The 22,848-nt window shown below is 39.9% G+C and overlaps 1 protein-coding gene across 1 annotated transcript in view; it reads right to left on the bottom strand.

The window, feature by feature from the left end:
- The window catches only part of WNT9B (Wnt family member 9B), a 41,182-nt gene that overhangs the window by 1,325 nt on the left and 17,009 nt on the right, over nt 1-22,848 (bottom strand). Inside the window, 2 exon segments of the mRNA XM_044674382.1 lie at nt 1,557-1,822; nt 5,614-5,870. Coding sequence (XP_044530317.1) covers nt 1,557-1,822; nt 5,614-5,870 — 523 coding nt within the window.

Raw genomic sequence — 22,848 nt, forward strand, 5'->3', positions numbered from 1 at the left:
GAGGGCAACTAGGTGGCACAATGGATAGAGCTCCAGGGAAGGAGTTAGGGAAACTTGAGCTCAGATACTTACTAGTTTTGTGACTCTGGGCAAGTCACTTAACCCTGTTTACCTCAGTTTCCTCATCTGTAAAATGAGCTGGAGAAGGAAATGTCAAACCTCTCTAGTATCTTTGCCAAGAAATGAACCAAATGGGGTCAGAAACAGTCAGAAATGACGCAACAATAAAAGGCGGAAAAGAACGTTATTCTAGAATATTCTGTGCAAACTAATAAAGGGAGGAATACAATTAAAATTTCCCCTGAAATAAATTTCCTCCACCCCTCCTTTTTCCTGCCTCAAATCCTGTTCCTAGTCTTAGGATCATAGGATTTCCAGCTGGACAGGACCTTAAAGATCATCTAGTTATCAGACATCAAGGTAGCACAGGGAGTAGATCCTTCAAAGTCAGTAGATATGAGTTCATTTCTGCCTCACACACTTTACAAGCCATGTGACCTGGCAAGTCACTTAACTTCTCTCATTGTCAGCTTCCTCATCTATAAAATGGGGATATTAATTGTACTTACCTCCCAGCATGGTTGTGATAATATATGTAATTTTGTTGTTGCTGAGTCCTTTCAGTTTTGTCTGACTCTCCTTAACTCTATTTGGAGTTTTCTTGACAAAGATATTAGAATGGTTTGCCATTTCCTTTTCTGGTTCATTTGATAGATGAGGTAACTGAAGCAAATAAGGTTAAGTGACTTCTCCAGGGTCACATAGTTAGGAAGTGTCTGAGGCCAAATTTGAACTTAGGTCTTCCTGATTCCAGGTCTGGCACTCTATTCACTATGCCACCTAGCTGCCCCTAACAAATGTAAAGCACTTGGAAAATCTTAAAGTGCTATATGAATTCATTTGACAAAGAAGAAAACAGATCTAGAAGAGGAAAGTGACCTACCCACTAAGTAATAAAGCTATAATTCAAAGCCTGGTCCACTGACTCCAAATTCCAGGGTCTTTTCAACTATACCAGGGGTCGGCAACATATGGCTCTTTCTGCAGGAGCCATAAAGTAAATTCTTTTCAGGCGCTGTTACAGGAGCCACACTGTGAGCACTGTACAGCTCTCATGAAATTATATTTTAAAAAATGTGGCGTTTATGGCTCTCACGGCTAAAAAGGTTGCCGACCCCTGGACTATACAGTCTGCACCAAAAAGTATGTATTGAGGTGTGTGTGTGTGTGTGTGTGTGTGTGTGTGTGTGTGTGTGTGTGTGTGTGAGAGAGAGAGAGAGAGAGAGAGAGAGAGAGAGAGAGAGAGAGAGAAGGTATACAAGAACATACTTCATTAAGAAAATATCAAAGCTAATTCTCACTCTCTATCTACTACTTAATTGCTATTGCATAGTGAAGCAATTTAGGTCATTCTTGGCTCCTAAGCCAGCTCTCAGTTTGTCCTGGGATTGCTCAGTGGAAGGAGGCCTTGCCAATAAGTCTTGATGCCTGCTGCTTGGTCATGTGCTCCAGTGGAGATCAAGTCTTTCTGGGGGGAGAGGGAGGGGGATGCCCACCTTGATGCCCATGTTGGTGTTATGGGCATCCATCCGAGCACGAAGGTCCTTGCTTCCTTTCTTAGGCCCCAGGAAGTTGCTGAGGAATTTGGTGCTGTATTTGAGGTTGTCCCCACACACACCCCACTGCCAGGCTTGGCGGTTCTCCAGGTCAGGGGAGTCATCGCAGGTACAACGTTCCATTCGGCCCGCACTGCAGGCTCTGGCCAATGCATGGGTGAGGGCTGCCGAAGACACTGCATAGAGGAAGGCGGTCTCCTTGAAACCTGTACCAAAAAAGCAGGAAAGAGGTAGGGAGGGAGAGAGGAAAAGTCTGAGGTCCTTAACAGTGCGTCTCTGGAAAAAGAAACACTGTCTGGCCCTCTTGGGGCACTGAGTAACAACAGAAAGGAAAGGTACAACGTGGAATCATATCATCTTAGACTCTCCGAGTTGTAATGTACCATAGTGATTTGGCCCAACTAACCAATTAAATGCAATAATAAGCATTTATTAAGTACCTACTATGTACTAGACTGGGCAGCTAAGTGGCACAGTGGATAGAACACTGGGCTTGGATTCAGGAAGATGAGTCTTCCTGAGTTCAAATCTGGAATCCAACCCTTACTAGCTATGTGACCCTGGGCAAGTCACCTAACCTTATTTCCCTTAGTTTCTTCATCTTAAAAAGAGTTGGAGAAGGAAATGGCAAACCATTCCAGGATCTCTGCCAAGAAAATTCCAAATGGGGTCATAGAAGAGATGGATATGACTGAAAAACAACTAAATGACATGTTCTAGACACTGTGGTGCTAAGTTCTAAGGATACAAAAAGAGGTCAAAAACAGTCCCTGTCCTCAAGAACTTCACTGTCTAATAAGTAAGAACCAAGCAAATGAATATGTACAAACAAGCTACATGCAGGATAAAAAAGAAATAATTAGCAGAGGGAAGGCAATAGAATTAAGATGGCTTACGAAAGGCTTCCTGTAATAGATGGGATTTAAAGGAAGCTTGGGAAGTCAGAAGGTGGAGTTGAGAGAGAGCATTCCAAGCACTGGGGACAGTGACCCAGAGGGGAAGGGAAGTCCATGGTCAAACAGCAAGTTAGGGACAGTTGGAGCATGTGAGACCTGAACCAGTATGCTGAAAATGCTTCCCTGTCACCCATCTCCCCTTTTCCTGTTGACATGGCACAGAGCAAAAGCGCAAATTCCATCCCTCCAGAGTTTAGATTCAAGAGGGAAGGATTTGAAGATAAACCCTGGAGAGACGAAATAATAGCCTCCATTCACAAGCAGGGTCACTACTGCCTAGATTTGCTATTGGACATTCCTGCCAAGGCCCTCTTCTCCTTATTTAGTTCTGCTATTCTTGAGGCTTGAGGATTGAAAGAGGTGATATAACCATGAGAAGCAGCCCCTCTCCTTGCCACTTTTTCCAAGAAGCTTTTCCTGATTCATCCTATGTTGGTAAAGCTCTTCTTTCTTAAACTACATTTTTAATAACTTTTCTGCATGCAGATTTTCTGTTTTGATGTCACTGTAAACTCGGAGGGAAGGGAGATTGTCTTATTATTATACTTTGTATCTTGCCCTCATCTCAAGCATGATTTACATGTAGTAGGTACTTGCTATTTTATTTTAAACCCTTACCTTCTGTCTTAGAATCAATACTAAGTATTGGTTCCAAAGCAGAAGAGTGGTAAAGGTTAGGTAATTAGAGTCAAGTAACTTACCCAGGGTCACACAGTTAGGAAATGTCTGAAATCAAATTTGAACCCAAGACCTCTTATCTCTAGGCCTGGATCTCAATCCACTGAGCTACCTAGCTGCCCTGGACTTAGCCTTTTCAGAATTTTAAAATTGGAAGGACCTCAGTGGCTCACTCATCCTCAAAAGAAGTCCCTGTCATATCAAACTTGACAAACAGTCATCCATCAGAGGATGGAAGAACTCCATTCCAAATGCATTTTTGAACTTTAATTGGTAGCAAGATTTTCTGATATGAAGATTAAATTTGTCTCTTTCCAACTACCACATGATGCTTCTAGTTCTGCTCCCTGGATCAAAATAATCCAGAAAGAGGCAAGGTAGAGAGAAACATGGGAAAAGACATTAATGAGTAGGGAAGAGAATGTCACCAACTGCTCCCTGTGCAATCTGAATAGTGGTATATCATGTCTCCCTCTTCTTTTCTTTTCCATATTTTGTCTTTATCTTTATCCCAAGCATTGTTAATTCCTTTAGCTGATCCTCATATAAGGATGTAAGAGGACCCTTCCCTTTGTTGATTGCCCTCCAGTTTATCAATGTTCTTAAATTGTAGCCCCTAGAATTGAACAGAATGATCTAGATATGTTCCTCCAGAACAGAGCATCCCAAGCCATCCTATAGGGAAAAAAATAGATCTTTGATGGAAAAGAAAATTTAAGGAAGTAGCTAGGTGGATTGAGACTCAGGCCTGGAGATGGGAGGTCCTGGATTCAAATTTGGACTCAGAAACTTCCTAGCTGTGTGATCCTGGGCAAGTCACTTAACCCCTACTGCCTAGCCCTTACCAATGCACAGTATTGAATCTAAGACAGAAGGTAAGGATTAAAAAAATAAATAAATATAATTCAGGCTTCTATGATTAAAAGAGGAGAGCTCAATAGGAACTTTAGATGAAAATGCAAGTCAATAGAAACCAAAAAATGGTCAGTTTATTTGAATAATCCAAAGTAACTGGGGTTGTGTGATAATGCAGTGCTAACAATGGAGGCGAAGAAACAATCCTTTTCAAACCCTAATGTTTTCAGAGAGCATTCAGGGAATTGATTTTTTTTTTAAAAGAGGAATTTGTGGTAGATTGATTCCATTCTGAGAATTTTAAGAGAGAAAGGATAAGAGAGGGTTAGAAAAAGGAATACACTAGTATAGAAGGCAGGAAATAAGAGGAAGAAGTTGCTCTTTCTCCTATTTGAGGTATATGAGAAAAAGAGTATACAAATATAGAGGGAGGAGTATAGGAGCTGGCATCAGCTGACCAACATTCTTTTTTTTAACTCCTTACCTTTTGTCTTAGAATAGATACCAAGTATTGGTTCCAAGGCAGAAGAGCTGCATATACTGTGTGTTATATAGGTCTATAGTGTTATATGTGTATGTGTGTATATATACATAAACATGTATATACACTTGTATACAGTCAGTCTCCTTTGTCGCCCAAGTCTATCATTCTCATTCTTACTATCCAATTTATGTTGTTTCTTCACCTAAATTGATACTCTACCATCCTGGAGAATGTATTGGCCTGACATTCACTGGACTTGAATCCCAGGATGTCAGGGTTGAAAGGACCTTTAAAGATCATCTGCTCCAACCTCCTTAATTTTAGAGAGGAGAAAACCAAAGAAGGGAAACGATTTGCCCCAAATCATACACATATACACAACATACACATATATAATACATATATGTATATAGAACTGCAAATAACTACACAATACATCATAGAAATGGCATGTATAACCGTGTATAGAATATAATTATATAATGCTTGAAGACTAAGTACTATTTCTCTCCCCCAACACATTCATTTTTCAGAGAAGGAAATGGAAGTATGGAGAGGGCAAATGATTTAAAATAATATCGTTTGTTATTTTACAACATAATATCATGATATAGCAACTATTATTTTACAACATAATGTAATAATTATTTTACAACATATAATAATTATTCTCTTACAACATAATACAATATAATAATGATTATTTTATGACATTATTTTATAACATATAATATAATTGTTATATTAAAATAATATATTGCAATATAATAGTACAATAAATGTTTGTAATTAATTATATATTTGCACATATAATATGTTAATAATATAATTATTGTGAGCATTATATATTATATATTGTTTAATATATATGCTTTATTGCATAGTTATTCACATGCCCTCCCCCCTTAGAATATCACCTCCTTGAGGGTAGGAGCCATATTTTGTCTTTACTTGTATCCCGAACATTTTGTATTTTAAGTGCTTTAAAAAAAATGCCTCTTGATTGACTGAAGAAAGCACCTACCTCTTTTCAGGAGCGCTGTTCTCCCCTCCAAGCTACAGTTCCAGCGCTCATGATGGAACTGGGCCTGGCACTCAAGGACACCCAGGTGTACAGCATCATACAGGGTCTCAGCTAGGCCCGGCTCCCGCCGGCATAGCTGCTTTTGCTTGCGGGAAAGCTTCAACAGTTCACACTGCTTCAGGTGGGCTCTGCTTTGAAGGGGAGCAGTAGCTGGGCCCAGTCCAGGGAAAGGAGTCAGAGCTTCTCTTCCTGTCAGGCTAGTGGGAACCAGGAAAAAAAATAAAAGTCTGGTTAAGTCTTATAAGGAGAAGGAAAAGGATGGAGTGGTACCAACCGGGGGTACTGGGTAATGGTGGCCAAATGGGTTTGATTCCCTGCCTTGCCACTTCTTAGCTGCTTAGTCTTGGGCAAGTCATTATACTTTGCTGAATTTCTGTTTCTTTGTCTGAAAAATATGTGTGTATGTGTGTGTGTGTAGCTAAATAATATTTAGACTGAAAGAATTATATAAATGTGGACTATCAGTATTATGGCTAGAGAAGTAACCAAGGGTGTGGTAGATAGACAGTTAGCCTTGAAGTCAGAGAGAGACCTGGACTCAGATTCTTTCTTTTGACACCTACTAGCCAAAGACCACAGCAGGTCATTAATCTCTCATGCCTGAGATAACCCTCTGAGACTATAAGTTACAGATGACTTCCCAATATGCATTGGTGGACATTTCACATTAAGAGTTCATTATATTGATGAAAGCTCAGCTATGGCCTTCCAAAAATATTATCATGACTAGGATGGTGTGGATTTCGAAAGGGTAAGTTTCAAATCTAGGGGGTCTGTTATTTCTGAAAGTTCTAGTTCCCAGGCCAGGCTCTTGACACCTTCCTTAACATAAGATATTTATTTGTCAAGTTCCTTTCCCTTACGAGGCCATGTCCATCTTGATCCTTTCCCTTTGGGGACGAGTCTTCCTATTGCACAGCTGAGGGGCATGAGGTTTAAGGAATAAAAATGATTTGTCTAAGGACACACCTTGGCTATAAGGGTGGTACTAGAATCCTAACTCAAACTGTACCTCTTCATTGAGGTCAGATTGGGACTAAGGTCCAAAGAGGTTGTGATTAGCCTAAGGTCACAAGGCTATTAAGTGAGGAGACGTGGTGGAATAACAGCAGGAGAAATAATTAAGTGGAATGTTAAGAATAAAGAAGACACCATTTCTTGAAGGCTCAATGGAGCACATGAGACAAGGCTGGATGTATGATTTTTAATTGCCTTCCTATTGCTTATATTCCCCAGCTAGGCTTCTTGAATGTTGGGATCTGTCTTCTTATCTGCCCCCTCTCCCTTCCCTCTACAATGTCTCGCAGGGTGCTGATCATACAATGGGCCCTCAATACGTTCTGGCATAGATAACTGAATTGATAGACTTGAGTGTTTTAGCCTCTTTCTTTCTGCTGATGCAAGAGGATATCATAAGGCATCGTATTATCAGCATAGAGTGGGCTAGAGAAAGCCCTAGAAGGTGATCCAAACAGTCAGAGGTACCCTTAGGGTCTGTCACTTCATCACTTCTTCCCATTCTTCATCATCTCTGATAGATGACCACAGTGGATAGAGTGGCCTGGGCCTGGAGTTGGGAGGATCTGGGTTCAAATCTGACCTTAGACACTTCCTAACTATATGACCTTGGGCAAAAAAAAAAATTCTCTAGCACCACAATTCAAAACAATTGATTTTGTGGCACTCGGCTTTCCTTGTAGTCCAACTCTCACAGCCATACATTGCTATTAGAAAAACCATTGCTTTGACTATATGGACCTCTGTTGACAAGGTGATGTCTCTGCTTTCTAGTATGCTGTCCAGATTTGACATAGTTTTCAGGATGGCTCCAATTATTAGAAAGTTTTTCATATTTTGAACTGAAAATGAAGTTCCTCACACTGTAGCTTCTATCCCCTGTTCCTTGACCTACTCTTTAGGCCCAAGGAAGGATATGAATCTTTGCTAGACTTATAAGTTTATTGGGAGCTCCCAGCAAAAAAATTCTTTTACTGATGTAGGTCCACAGCTTCTCTGCAATTTATAGTCTTACAGAATTGCCTATGGAAGTTAAATGACTTGCCCAGGGTCACCTAGTCAAGAATATATTAGGGGTGGGATTTGAACTCAGATATTCCTAATCTCTAAGGCCATGCTGTCCAAGCAGAATCATTTTAATTTCTTCTGTTAGGTAACTCTCTCTATCCTGGTTACCTTCTTAGGGGTACAATCTAGCTTTTGTCAATGTCCCTCTTTAAAAAAATATGGCACCCAGAATTGAATTCAACTGTGGTCTTTCCAGGGCAGAACGTGGGTGGAGCTATTTTCTTCTCTAGAGAGATTATACTTCTTTAATAGTGCTTGAGATTGATTACAGCAAATTTTTTTGGTTGCTGGGTCATGATGCTACTTCTTTTTGACTTTAGGGTACACTAAAACTCTCAGATCTTTTTCACACAACTATTGCAGCTTTATCTTTCTTTAGGGCTGATTTTTTTCCCTTTAGCCCTAACTTTCTGTCTTAGAATCAATATTGTGTATTGGCTTCAAGGAAGACGAGCAATAAGAGCTAGGAAATGGAAGTTAAATGATTTGCCCAGGGTCACATTGTTTGTAAGTATATGAAGTCATATTTGAACCCAGGACCTCTTATCTCTAGGCCTGGCTCTCAAATCCACCTAGCTGCCCCTGTACAATAGATTTTTAAAATCTGAATGCAGAACTTTCCAATTTTGAGAGACTTGCTAAAAAAAGATCTTGAAGACAGAAGACCTGGGTTTAAGTGCTAGCTTGGGATGACCTTTCTGATTTTGGTAAAAGCACCTGACTTCTCTGAGTCTCAATTTTCTCCTTCGTAAAATATGGCAAATAGTCCTTATAATACCCTTCTCAAAGGGTGGTTGTAAGGAAAGGGTGTGCTAGTTAATGTTTAATAATGAAGCTCACTTACACTTCCAGGTCATCTTCATATTTAACATTTTCTCTATCACTTTTTAAAGTCTAGACAATTAAAAACAAATGAGGGGGGCAGCTAGGTAGCTCAGTGGATTGAGAGCCAGGCCTAGAGACGGGAGGTCCTAGGTTCAAATCTGGCCTCAGACACTTCCCAGCTGTGTGACCCTGGGCAAGTCATTTGACCCCCATTGCCTAGCCTTTACCATTCTTCTGCCTTGGAGTCAATACATAGTATTATCGACTCCAAGTCAGAAGGTAAGAGTTTAAAAAAAATTTTTTTAAACAAACAAAAAAAATAGAACAATAAACAAATGAGCCCCAATCTGTAGCAATTTTGGTATAAATGCTCACACTGAAAATTTAGCAATTGGCTCCATAGGTTTGAGCTGGCTCCCTTGCAGAACACTGTAGAGGTGTAGAAATGTGAGCTATTACTATTTTTAATATCACTTCATCTATAACAGCTTCTGCAACATGATTCATCTTTGTGGGATTGGAGAAGCCCTGGGGGCTGCCATGAGAGAAACTAAGTCCCTCAGAATATTGAAAGTAAAACTACCAGAATGCCATGTGAGAGGTCAGAAGATAGGGTGAGATTTTTATGTGCAGACATGCAACTTGGTCCTTCTTCTTTTTGCTTTTGCAAGGGTTTTGTCCTTGACTGCCTAATACTCTTGAAAATTCAGTTTCCATTCTATCCAACCCTTTACAAAACTTTTAAAAAACATGGATATTAATAAATCATGTGACCTTTGAAAAATCAATTATCTTTTCAATGAGACTAGTGGGCTGAGAGAAGAAATTTCCCAGCCAAGCAGGTGGGAGTTGGGGTTAGAAGCTTCCAGGGAATTCTTCCCCTTCCTCTTTAGAGCATGCTTAGAGTTTTCATTATGAGTGTTGTGGAGGCCTCTGTCCAGCTATGTGGTAAGCTGGAGCTGAAAGAATTTTAGTATGATGTAGCCCCATTTGGGGCAGCTAGATGGTACAGGGGATAGAGCCCCAGGCCCGGAGTCAGGGAGACCTGAATTCAAATACAACCTCAAACACCAGCTTTGTGACCCATGTCAAGTCACTTAACCCCTATATGCCTCAGTTCCTCATCTATAAAACGGGAACGCACTGGAGAAGAAAATGGCAAACCTCTCTAGTATCTCTGCCAAGAAAATCCCATGAACAATTTCCGTGGGGTCAAATCAAGTTAGACATGACTGAACAACAACATAACCCCATGGTGGCCCTCAGGGGGAACAAATGCTGCCATCAGTTTAAAAAAAGACACAACTTTTGGCTCAGTCTCTTGGCTTTGACCCTTCCAGGTGGCAAATAGTACAGTTTGTCCCTAGACTCTCATGAAGGAATTGGGGAGACAGGTAGTACTCATTCCCCTCCCCCAAGGGGAGAATAGACTCAAGTAGGCAAGCTTGCTCCTGGGACTCTGGCTGTATGTTTTCTTTCTTTAGTAACTGACTGCAAGTGTTTCACCAGGTGAACATATCTAGGCTTTGAGGTGACTTTATCAGTTTAAGAGGAACCAGACAGGTAACAGGACTGGTTTCCAAGGTGAAACGATGAGTGTCTCATTATCAATCCTGAAGACTGCTTTGTGTTCATGACTCTTAGCCTCCCTGCAGATTATAACAGTATTTATAAGTTGTTACTGAATCCTATTCTGTTAACTCAAACTTGCCTTTTATAGTTAGTGTGTCTTGTGTGTGTAGGAATAAACTACTTCTTCCATTGGTGATTCATATTACACACTAAGTATCTTTTGCTACTCCTCCTTCCTCTCTCTTCTTGGGAAGCTCTAAACAGGAACATTCTTGGGGATTTTGGGGGTACAGAATGGTATAAATGATCTGGAGTGTGAGAATAGGAACTCTGATCCTTCTCAATGGAGGAAGGCTCCTCCAGTTCTGAACCCAGGCCAACAATATGCCTGGATCTCAGAGCAGAGAGGGATGAGTACTCCAGCTTCTTGGGTTCAGTAGAAGTTCCTTAAGGTTAAGATTATTGCCTAGGGGGGCAGCTACAGTGGATTGAGAGCCAGGCCTAGAGACTGGAGGTCCTAGTTTCAAATCTGGCCTCAGACATTTCTCAGCTGTGTGACCCTGGGCAAGTCACTTGACCCCCATTGCCTACCCTTACCACTCTTCTGTCTTGGAACCAATACACAGTATTGATTCCAAGATGGAAGGTAAGGGTTTTAAAAAAAAGATTATTGCCTAAAGACAAAAGCAGGCCTGGATCCAGAGCAGAGAGGAATGAGTACTTGAGTACTCCAGCTTCTTGGGTTCAGTAGAAGTTCCTTAAGGTTAAAATTGTTGCCTAAAGCCATGTTGAGATTTCCATAATTAAAAAAAATAAAAAGCTAACATTTATAGACTACTTTAAAGTCTGCAAAGTGTTATATTCACATATTCTCTCTCATTTGACCTTCCCAATAACTTGGTGAGGTAGATGCGATTATTATTCCTATATTGCAGATTAGGAAACTGAGCCTGAAGGAGGTTAAGTGACTTGACTAGGATCACACAGCTATCAAGTGTCTGAAGCTGGATTCAAATTTAGGACTTTAGGATTTCAAATTCAGTACTCTATTCAACTGTGCCTCTTAATATTTCATAGCAATATTTCATTTTCTTTACATGCTTCTAGGTGCTGCAGTAAATAGAGTGCTAGTTTTAGAGTCAGGAAGATACCTACTGGCTAGGGGCAGCTGGGTAGTTTAGTGGATTGAGAGCCAGGCCTGGAAATGGGAGGTCCTGGGTTCAGATCTATCCTCAGAAACTTCCTAGCTATGTGACCCTGGGCAAATCACTTAACCTCCATTACCTTACTACTCTTACCACACAATACATAGCATTGATTCTAAGGTGGAAGGTAAGGGTTTAAAAAAAAAAAAGATACCTACTGACTGTTTGCCTCAGTTTCCTCAATTGTAAAATGGATAAAATAAATTTGTTATAAAGACAAACTGATTTAACATATGTAAAGAACTTTTCAAACCTTAAAATGCTATATAAATGTGAGGTATTCTCAGTACTGGGCAGCTAGGTGGTACAGTGGATAGAGTGTGAGGCCTAGAGTAAGGAAAATTCATCTTACTGAATTCAAATCTGCCCTTAGATACTTCCTAGTTGTGTAACCCTGGGCAAGTCATTTAACACCAATTGCCTAGCACTAGTCATTCTTCTGTCTTAGAACTGATATTATGACAGAAGTTAAGAGTTAAAAAAAATTAAGGTTTCCAAAGCTCTTTATGAATTATCTCACTTGATCCTTCTAACAACTCTGTGAAGTAGCTGCTATTACTATCTCCATTTTACAGATGAGGAAGTTGAGGATGAGAATGATTATGTGAGTGGCCTCAAGATCACACAGCTAGGAAGATTCTGAAGCAGAATTGAAATTTAGGCCATCTTAATTTCAATTATCCGCTATGGCACTTAGCTGCCTATAAAGCTGATAATATAAAAAACAAAACAGAAATCAGGCCTCAGATACTTCCTAGCTATGTGATCCTTGGCAAGTCACTTAACCCTCCATTGCCTAGCCCTTACTGCTTTTCTGCCTTGGAATCATACATTGTATTGATTCTAAGATAGAAGATAAGGGTTAAAAAAAAAATGTAAAACTGCTCTGCATAAAAGAGCTTCCTCCCCCACCCCATTACTATCATTCTTTGCATTCTCTTCTAGACACTAATACAATCCAATTGGACATAATCATGGGTGGCCTCCAGGCACCCAGACCTTGCCCCAAGAACCATTGCTCTATAGGGCTGGTTTCTTGGAGAGATCTGTAGCTTCTTTGTCCAACCCATCTGCCTTTCTTACCCACAACTTCCAGCTGGATTAATCTCCTTAAACCCCTCTTCCATCACATCCCTCCTCTGCCCAAAGGCTAAGCCTTCAAAGACTATAAGGTAAAAGCCAAACTTCTTGGCATGGCACTTGAAGCGCCCCCGTAGTGTGGTTCTAACTTAGTAAGATTATCTCCCACTACTCCCTAATATAAATTGCCAGAGTCCACCTAGGCTGGTCTTTACTGTCCCCTAAATTTATTTTCTGTAGTCCCAGGCTTTGCTTCTTTCTTCACACAACTCCCCCTGGCTGCACTCTCTTACTTTGGTTCTTTATTCAAGCCATCTAAACCTTATGCATACTTCAAGTCTCATTTCCTCCAGGAAGGTCTCTTTGACCACTCCTGCCCACAGTGACCTCACCCTTCTCTGAACTCCAGCAGCAGCTATTGCCTGAACTATTAGATGGTAAGCTCCTCAATGACAAGGCCGTTGTCCATATTTTACAGTGCTCTGGGTATATAACAGATGCTCAGTAGAGGCATTTATTGAATCAAGGAATGAATAAAATGAACAATAATGAGATTAACAAGCTCTGTCCCTAAGTCCAAGTCAACCTAACTAGGTACCCACTGGATTCCAAAGCCAAGAGATATTCTCTTCGTTCTTGAGAAGTTTCTGGAAAGCAGTGAAACTCACTGTCTCACTTTTCAGCCACCCTCAGGATTTCTCCAGAACCTTTAGTCACTTCCTTCACAGTGGCAAAGATCCAAAGAAGGAGATGACCAAGCTCCAAGCTGGTCATGACCTTCCTTAACTAATACTCTAACTTGTTGGATGGCCACCTTCTTTGCTGGACCCAAGGCAGAGAGCCCCACAGGCAGGTACAGGATAGGTCCACCCCCATCCCAGGTACCTTCAGAGAACTCCCATGGATGGAATCCACCAGGTGCAGCCAAACTCAGTAGGGAGCTAATCTCTAAAACCACCAAGCAGGGACAGATCCTATCGGACTCCATCCCAGCCAGCCGTGGCCCTGGGCGGCAATCCCAACCTGAGTGGAGGGAAGGGGCTGGCTAATCATTAAGCTGGGGGCCAGTGGGTAAATTTCCAGTCCACTGCTGTCCAAACCAAAAACTCTTTCCTGAAACCTGGCAAGAAACCTTCAGAGTTTCAGGATCTTTGCTTGATCCTTCCCTGGTCCCCAGTAGAAGCCATGGTTCACCTCAAATGACCAGTGCCCATTTCAACTGAACTGTCCAGGAGATTAATTCCCAACATAGAAAGTTGTCAGACTTTGGATGGGCTCTGGGCTGGGTAGGGCTGCAACTCTCCTTTGTAGAGAGAATGTATGACTTAAATAGAGGTTGGACTAGGTGACCTCTAAGATCCCTTATACTTTTAAGAGTCTAAGTACCTGGGACCCTCTCTCATTGGGCTGTGGTTCAGATGGTTCTAAGGCAAGGGATTGAGAACTGATGGGCCTGTGAGGTTGTGCAGTCCAGGAACAGTTCAAGCGGAAATCCAGCGAGAGGACAAGAGTTCATGGGTCTCCCTTCTATGTTAGCTCTCCTTGTCCTGAGCCCTGAAGGTCACACCCAGAAGTGAAGATAGGCCATTAAAATATCTTTTCTCTTTGGATCCAACTTCTCCTTCTGTTTAGTCAGTCACTACTGAAAAACTGAACAACAAATCTCCCTCTGTAAAAGGAAAAGACCTTTCCCTACCTGCCATACTTGGAAACTCAGAAGAAAACAGCACATGTCTTGTGAGGGTAGGAGGATCTTGTGTAAGACCTGATACCAGAAATGTAAAAAGAAGTACAATTGCAGTAACAGAAATATACAATAATCAACTGTGAAGGACGAAGCAAAGCAAGTTTCCAAGATAACCCAAGAGATTCATGATAAATGCTCTCCACAGCCAAAGAAGTAACTCTTGGAGTCTGAGTGCAGATCAAAGCATGTTATCTTCCACTTTATTTCTTTCATGAGTTTTTTTATTATATGTGTGACATGAGGCTATTATGACATGAGCAATATGGAAATATGTATTACATAAAAGTACAGATATAACCATATCAGACTATTCATTGCCCCATTGGTGGGTGGGAGGGTGGAGAGGGATAAAACTTAAATTCTAAAATGTTAAAAAAACAATTGTCAAAAATTGTTTTTAGGGGGCAGCTGTGTAGCTCAGTGGATTGAGAGCCAGGCCTAGAGACAGGAGGTCCTGGGTTCAAATATGGCCTCAGATACTTCCTGGCTCTGTGAGCCTGGGCAAGTCACTTAACCCCCATTGCCTAGCCCTTACCACTCTTCTGCCTTTGAACCAATACACAGTATAGATTCTAAGATGGAAGGTAAGGATTAAAAAAATTTTTTTTACATGTAACTGAAAAAAAGGAAAAAAGTACAATTAATGAATGGCATAAATGAAGAATTAGCCTTATGAGTATCACCTTTCATTCCAACATCCAATGGTTAGCTTAACCTTAAATGGTTAGCATTGTTGGTAGAGTTGTGGACTGACCCAGCCATTCTGGAGAACAATTTGGAACTATACCAAAAGAGCTATAAAACTGTGCATATTCCAACATCACCATTACTAGGTCTGTATCCCAAAGAGATTACAAAAAAGGATCTAAATGTACAAAAATATTTTTGAGGGGATGCCTATCCACTGAGGAACAGCTGAACAAGCTGTGGTATAGGATTGTAATGGAACACTACTGAACTATAAGAAATGATGAGTAGGATGGTTTCAGAAAAACCTGAAAGACTTGAATATGAACTGATGCAAAGTGAAGTGAGAAGAACCAGGAGCAATTTGTACACAGTACCAGCAGTACTGTACAATGATCAGCTATAAATGACTTAGCTATTCTCATCAATACAATAATCCAAGCCCATTCAGAAGAACTTATGATGAAAAATGCTATCTATCTTCAGAGAAAGAACTGGTTGAAGTCTGAGTGCAGATTGAAGCACAATTTTTACTTGCTTCATTTTTTTTTTGGAACACAGCTAACATGGAAATGTGTTTTGTATGACTTCACATGTACAATTTATATCATTTCTTGCTTTCATAATGGAGGAGGAGGAGGAGGGAGGGAGAAAATTTGTAACTCAGAAAAATTTTTTAATGAATGTTAAAAATAAATAAATTTTTAAAAAGAAAAATAAAACACAATCCTAACTTTGTGTCTTATCCAAACTTTGAATTTCTCTTATGTCTAGCCAAACTAATAGTCTGTACACAGTATGCACTTAATGTGTGCTTTTTGATTAAAACTGTTGGTGAACTAGTATGACTTCAGAGGAGTTTCAATGAAACATGTGTAGAACTGATCATATGTTGTAGGTAACTACATGGATAAAGCACATGGATAAAGCACTAGGCCTAAAGTCTAGAAGACCTGAGTTCAAATCTAGCCTCAGATACCACATAGTATGACCCTGGGTAAGTCACTTAACCTCTATCAATCTCCTCATCTGTAAAATAGGGTTAATAACACCTAACCCAAAGGGTTGTTATAAGGTTCAAATAAAATAGTATTTGTAAAGCACTTAGTATAGTACCTCACTTATGGTAGATGCTTAATAAATGTTTGTTTCCTTCCTTGAAGTGATAGACTGTCATTGTTCAGTCATTTTGGTTGTGTGACTTTGCAACTTCATTTGGGGTTTTCTTGGCAAAGATATTGGAGTGATTTGCCATTTTCTTCTCTAGCTCATTTTAAAGGCAAGATTAAGTGACTTGTCCAGAGCCAAACACTAAGTAAGTGTCTGAGGTCAAATTGAACTGACTCCAGGCCTGGTGCTCTATCCACAGTGCCACTTAGCTGCCAAAATGGTGGACTATAAGTGTGGAATTGGGCATATATGATCAATATATTGATTCGTTTCCTCTAAGTGTACTTCTTTGTCATAATGTATGACAAAGGGTATGTGGGAGTTTTAGGGATGTCAAAATAAAGGGTTCTAATGAAATATCTTTTAAAAGACAAAAAAAAAAAAGGCAAAGTGTGCTTGGATTTCCTAAGCCTTAAGTTGTCAGCCAGAAAATTTACTTTCAGGTTTTAACAGACAGAAGCCCTTAAACAAATACCTGTCACTTACTAAATTAAGTGGAACCCTGTGACTAGCTGTAGGAGTCCAATAAAAAGTGAGTTAATTTTATTAGCAATAATGATGTCTAGTAGCCCTTAATGATCAACAAAGGCAACCAACCGGACAGAGGCCTCAGGAGATACCTGGCCCTTGGACTTGCCAGCTGCCGAGAAGGCCTTTTCCCCTAGGGAGGGAGATTAAGGCAAAAGCTGTTATAGAAAATCAACCTACTTAAACACCATTAGCAACAACTGGGTATTAGGGTAAAGGTCCTGGACCCTGGCATTCTATGTTTGTTAAAATTCCATCTAATTCACCTTGTGCCCAATTCTTGGATGAAGCATGAAAGTGTAGCAGAGAAGATAACCTTCCTCCTCTACCCACAAGGGAAACCCACCCTGACTGGCTCTCCGGCCCCCCATGGGAGCCTGATTCCTAACTAGGTCATACTCCCCTCTTCTCCTTCTTCTACACTCACCGACCCACAATAGTCTTGATACTAGTGTTCGTATAAGAACAAATGGACTGAGATTTCTCACGGTTCGTCTACCTGGAGCTGAAATGGACCATGGAGGCTGTGGAGTCCAGTCTCCTCATTTTACAGATGGGGAAGCTGATGCCCAGAGTAGCTTAAGTGACTTCCCCAAAGTCATACAGTTAGAAATCAAATATGAGAAATGTAAAATTTATAAATTTAGGAACAAGAAGCTAGCTATTCTAAGACAGAAGGTAAGGGTTAAAAAAAAAAAAAAAGAACAAGAGACAGCTGATGCCAGCTCCTAAACTTGTCCCTCTTTATTTGTATACTCTCTTCTCATACACCACAATTAAGAGAAATAGTGGGGGCAGCTAGGTAACTAAGTGGATTGAGAGCCATGCTTGGAGATGGAAGGTCCTGCGTTCAAATCTAACTTCAGACACTTCCTAGCTGTGTGACCCTGGGCACATCACTTAACCACCATTGCCTAGCTCTTACTGCTCTTCTGCCTTGGAGCCATTACACAGTATTAATTCTAACATGGAAGGTAAGAGTTAAAGGGGAAAAAAGATATACATTCAAATATATATGTAAACTATTTAACTTTTAATGATTTTAAAAATAATTTAAATAGTATTTTATATTTATGTTATGTTTCTAATAAATATAATTTTATATATGACATATGTTTAATATATCCTATAATCCATGTAATAAGTCACCTCATCTGCTTGAGCCTCAGTTTCCTCATCTGTAAAATGAAGTGATTCATATTTACACTGCATATTTCACAGGGTTGTTCTGAGGGGAGTACTTTATAAGATGCTATATGTTATAAACTATTACAATCAAGGTAGACACTATTAGGTATGGACAGCTAGGTGGCTCAGTGGATAGAAAGCCAGGCTTGGAGACAAGAGGTCCTGGGTTCAAACCTGACCTCAGATACTTCTTGGCTGTCATTTAATGCCAATTGCTTAGCCTTTAGCACTTTCTGTCTTGGAAATGGTATGGATTGTAAGACAAAAGGTAAGGGTTAAAAGAAGAAGAAGAAGAAGGAGAAGAAGAAGAAGGAGGAGGAGAAGGAGAAGAAGAAGCATCTATATTGGAAATGATTAGCTTTCAGAGGTTCATGAACTTGCTAATTGTTTTCCTTGGTCATGAAAAGCCTTCTGTGGTCTTCAAGATTTAAGCTATTTGGCCCAAATCTTTGTTCCCATCTGTCTCTCTCAGTCCTGCTCAGTGATTTACTTATTCCCCAGTTCAGAAATGAACCACTCTAATTCAGCTGGCTATCTGTCCTTCCCAATCTCCTCTGTCCAGGCAGAGGCCTTCTTCCCATCCTCTGCTCCCCCATTTCATGTTCTTCAGGGACTCAGGCTGTTGTTACCTACACTGGAAGTGACTTTGGTTCTCAGGGTTCACTGTTGTGTCTCCCTTTAAGTTTGGAATCTATTCATCACTCCAAGTCCAATGGACTAATCTACCATAGTAACTATTTGTCAATAGAGAACATTGAAGAATTTCCCATCTCCTAGCTGCCTGGAGAGCATCTTCTAGGCACTGAATCCAGGTTAACCAGGACAATTGCAGCGGTTCTTAAACTTCTTAGTTTCAGGACTCTTAAAATTATTGAAAACGAATCCCCCTTCCTAAGAGCTTATGTCTATGTATTATAACTATTGGTAGTTTTTAATTGGTATTTTTCATATTAAAAATTGAAATGTCTTAGTATTATTCTGAAAATAGTTTTGACCTTGCAGACCCCCCTGGAAATGTCTTCGGGATCTCTGGGAGTCTCCGGACCCTGCCTTATGAACTGCCACCCAAGACTCCTCAGAGGATTCCTGCTCAGACTCTCCCCAGGAGGTAGGCAGTTGTTTGGAAGAAGACCAAGGCAATGGTTCTCACGGGCCCAGGTCATGTCAGGAGGGCCTAGGAGCTGTGCCTGGCATTAGATCCCATGCCAGCCATGGGCTGACACCCAGAAACTTGCAAAACCTCCTTGTTGTGTCCGGAGCTTAATGCCTGGGCCTAGTGGGCTAAAAAACATCCATAAGATGCTCTAGATAACAGGCTTCCTCTACTGGGGCTAATTTACATAGAAAGCATTCACAGTGTGCTTTCATCTCCAAAATCTAGGTCTGCCCCTCACCCCCTAGTCTGGGGAGTGGCTCCAAAGTGGCTGCCCCCAGAACAGGAAGAACCAATGCCTTAGTCTCACCACATTCCCCTTTTAGATAGGGGGCTTCTCCTACCCACACCCCCAAGAGATTTTAAGTACTTGGAGGGAGAGAGACTTGCTTCTCCTAGGTTCTTCTAAGACTTAGAAGCTAAGTGAACTCCTAAGTTTCACTTGACTAATCAGCCCTTTCCCTTAGGCTAATTGAAACCTAGGAAGTAGCTAGATTGTTGGACTGAGTCAGGAAAAACTAAAGTTTATATCTTACTACCTGGACTTACTTATTGTGTGACTTTAGGCAAGTCAATTAAACTTCAGTTTCCTCATTTGTAAAATGGGGTAAGAACACCTACTTTAGGGGTATCTAGGGAACACTGTGGATAGAGGGACAGGCTAAATGACTTAGAGGTCTTAGGTTCAAATGTGATCTCACACACTTCCTAGATGTGTGAGTCTGGGCAAGTCACTTAACTCCATTTTGCCTAGCCCTTGCCACTTTTCTGTCTTAGAACTGATACCAGGACAGAAGGTGAGGGATTAAAAAAAAAGGAAAGAGGATGAAAAAAAAAAAAGAAAAACTTTGCTATTAACAGCAATACAATGATCCAGGAAAATTCTGAAAGACTTACGAAAAAGAATGTGCTAGCTACCTCCAGAAGAAGAACTGTGGGAGTAGTTTATCTGCATTTGCAGATAAAAATATATGATTTATCACCTGTTTATTTGGTTATGATTAGGGTTTTAAAAGATTACTTTCTTACAAAAATGAGTAATATGGAAATAGATTTTGAGTGAAAATACATGTAAAACCCAGTGGAATTGCTTGTCAACTACAGGAGAGAGGAGGGAGACAACAAGAATCACATAACTTTGGAAAACTTATGTGGAAATTTGTTACTGGAATAAAAATTTTAAAAAGAATTAATAAATTTAAAAATGAAAGAACACTTATTTTGAAGTGTTGTAAGAATCAAGTGAGGTTATATATATATATAATATATATTAAACATATATATTTATATAATAATAAATATACATACATACAAAAAATAAAACTACAAAGGGTTTTATATATATATGTATGTATATATATAAAACCCTTTGTACACATTAAAGTGCTCCATAAAAGTATTATTATAAAATCCTTTTCTTCCATGAAACCTTTCTTGACTCCCCAACCCATTGTAACTCAATCTCATTCCCTCCTCACATACATTTCAAATTCCTTTGTCTCTTTATACTCATCTAAAAAGAGACCTATTGAGAGCCAGGCCCAGAAATGAGAAGTCCTGGGTTCAAATCTGACCTCTTTCTAGCTGTATGACCCTCGGCAAGTCACTTAATCCCCAATGCCTAGCTCTTATTGCTCTTCTGCCTCGGAATTAATATACAGTGTTGATTATAAGATAGAAGGTAAGGGTTTTCATTTTTTAAATAAAAAAATAAAAGGATACCAACACGAGACCTTTCCTGATCCCCCAAATTGCTAGTGCCTTCCTCCTACCTTCCCCAAATGGCCTTGAATTTATCTTATATATACATATATGTATATATGGTTTCCCCAGAGAGAGGGCTAGTTTCTTGAGGGTAAGAATTATTTCATGCTTGTCTCTTTATTCACATTCCCAGTGGCTTTTATAGAGTAGACATTTAATGAAATGCTTATTGATTAATTGCTCTGCCATTCACATGCCTGGTCTATATCTGGCTTAAGTCTTAATTCTTGAATGTTCAGATTTGGCCCCTTAGTTACTATTACCCTTAGGCCCTTCTCACTTGGACAGAGCCTTCTAGTTAGTCTCCCTGTTTCCATTTTCTTAATCTTCCATACAGGTGACAGATTAATCTTCCTAAATCATAGATATGACAGTAGGAACATGTAACTCCTTTCCTCAAGAAGCTATGTGGGGGTAGGGGCAGCTGGGTAGCTCAGTGGATTGAGAGCCAGGCCTAGAGACAGGAGGTCCTAGGTTAAAATCTGGCCTCAGATACTTCCCAGCTGTGTGACCCTGGGCAAGTCACTTGACCCCCATTGCCTACTCTTATCACTCTTCTGCCTTGGAGCCAATACACAGTACTGACCCCAAGATGGAAGGTAAGGGTTTAAAAAAAAAGAAAGAAAGAAAGAAAGAAGCTATGTGCCTCCTTGTTTTCTCTAGGATAAATGAAAAAATTATCTGTTTGGCATTTGGAGCCTCTTGCAGTGTGTCTCCTGCCTACTTTTCCATTCAAGTTTCACAATTGCTCCTTCATAAGCTTAAGGAAGAAATAGATAGTAGCACCTTACTAGTGGGGGACCTCAACCTTCCCCTTTCAGAAATAGATAAATAGAACCAAAAAAATAAATAAGAAAGAAGTAAGGGAAGTGAATGAAATGTTAGAAAAATTAGAGTTAATAGATATCTGGAGAAAAATGAACAGGGATAAAAAGGAATATACATTCTTCTCAGCAGAACATGGTACATAGACAAAGACTGACCAGGTAACAGGACATAGAAACATTGCAAACAAATGCAGAAAAGCAGAAATAATAAATGCAACTTTTTCAGACCATAATGTGATAAAAATTATAATTAATAAGGCTTCATGGAGAGGCAAATTTAAAATTAATTGGAAACTAAATAATCTAATTCTTCAAAATGGGTGGGTCAAAAAACAAATCATAGAAACAATTACTAACATCATTCAAGAGAATGACAATGAGGAGATAACATATCAAAATCTATGGGATACAGCCAAAGCAGTACTCAGGGGAAAAATTTATATCTCTGAGTACCTATAGCAACAAAATAGAGAGGGAGGAGATCAATGAATTGGGCTTGCAAGTTAAAAAATTAGAAAGAGAACAAATTAAAAATCACCAGATAAAAACTAAATTGGAAATCCTAAAAATTAGAGGAGAAATGAATAAAACTGAAAGTAAAAGAACTATAGAACTAATAAATAAGACTAGGAGCTTTGAAAAAAACAAATAAAATAGATAAAGTACTGGTAAATCTAATCACATTACGCCTTCATTATCAACATGTTCCCATAAACTGGCCTAATTGCTGTTTCCAGTACAAATTATTACAATTCCTGCCTTGACATCTTTGCACATGTCTGGAATATATTCCCTATTCATCTCTGCTTCTTGTAATCCCTGGCTTCAAGGTTCGACTGAAGGGCCACCTCCCACACATGGTTCTTCTTGTTTTCCTCCATTGATTAATGCTTTCTATTATCTCTTCCTCAGAAATTGTTGTTGTTCAGTCATGTCCTACTCTTCACTATCCCAGGGACCTCTGCCCATGAGGTTTTCTTGGCAAATATCTGAAGCCATTTCCCATTTCCTACTCCAGCAGTAAATAGAGGTTAAGTGAGCTGCCCAAGGTCTTACAACTAGGAATTTTTTGAGGCTGGATTTGAACTCAGGTCTTTCTAGCTCTAAGTCCAGTGCTCTATCTACTATACCACCTAGCCATTTTTCTTCAGAAATTACTTTTTATTTATTTTATATTTGCTTAATTTTGGTGTTTGTTCCCAACCTCTACCCCAAATAGAAAACTCCTCAAAGGCAGGGGCTAGTTTATTTTTTACCTTTGTATCCCCACCATTGAGCAGCCATTGGTTTAGGACTTGAAAGGGTTGTGTTCTAATCCATTTTTTTTATTATATATATTTTTTT

The sequence above is a fragment of the Gracilinanus agilis genome, chromosome 4 (genome assembly GCF_016433145.1).
Source record: "Gracilinanus agilis isolate LMUSP501 chromosome 4, AgileGrace, whole genome shotgun sequence".
NCBI classification, from domain to species: Eukaryota; Metazoa; Chordata; class Mammalia; order Didelphimorphia; family Didelphidae; genus Gracilinanus; species Gracilinanus agilis.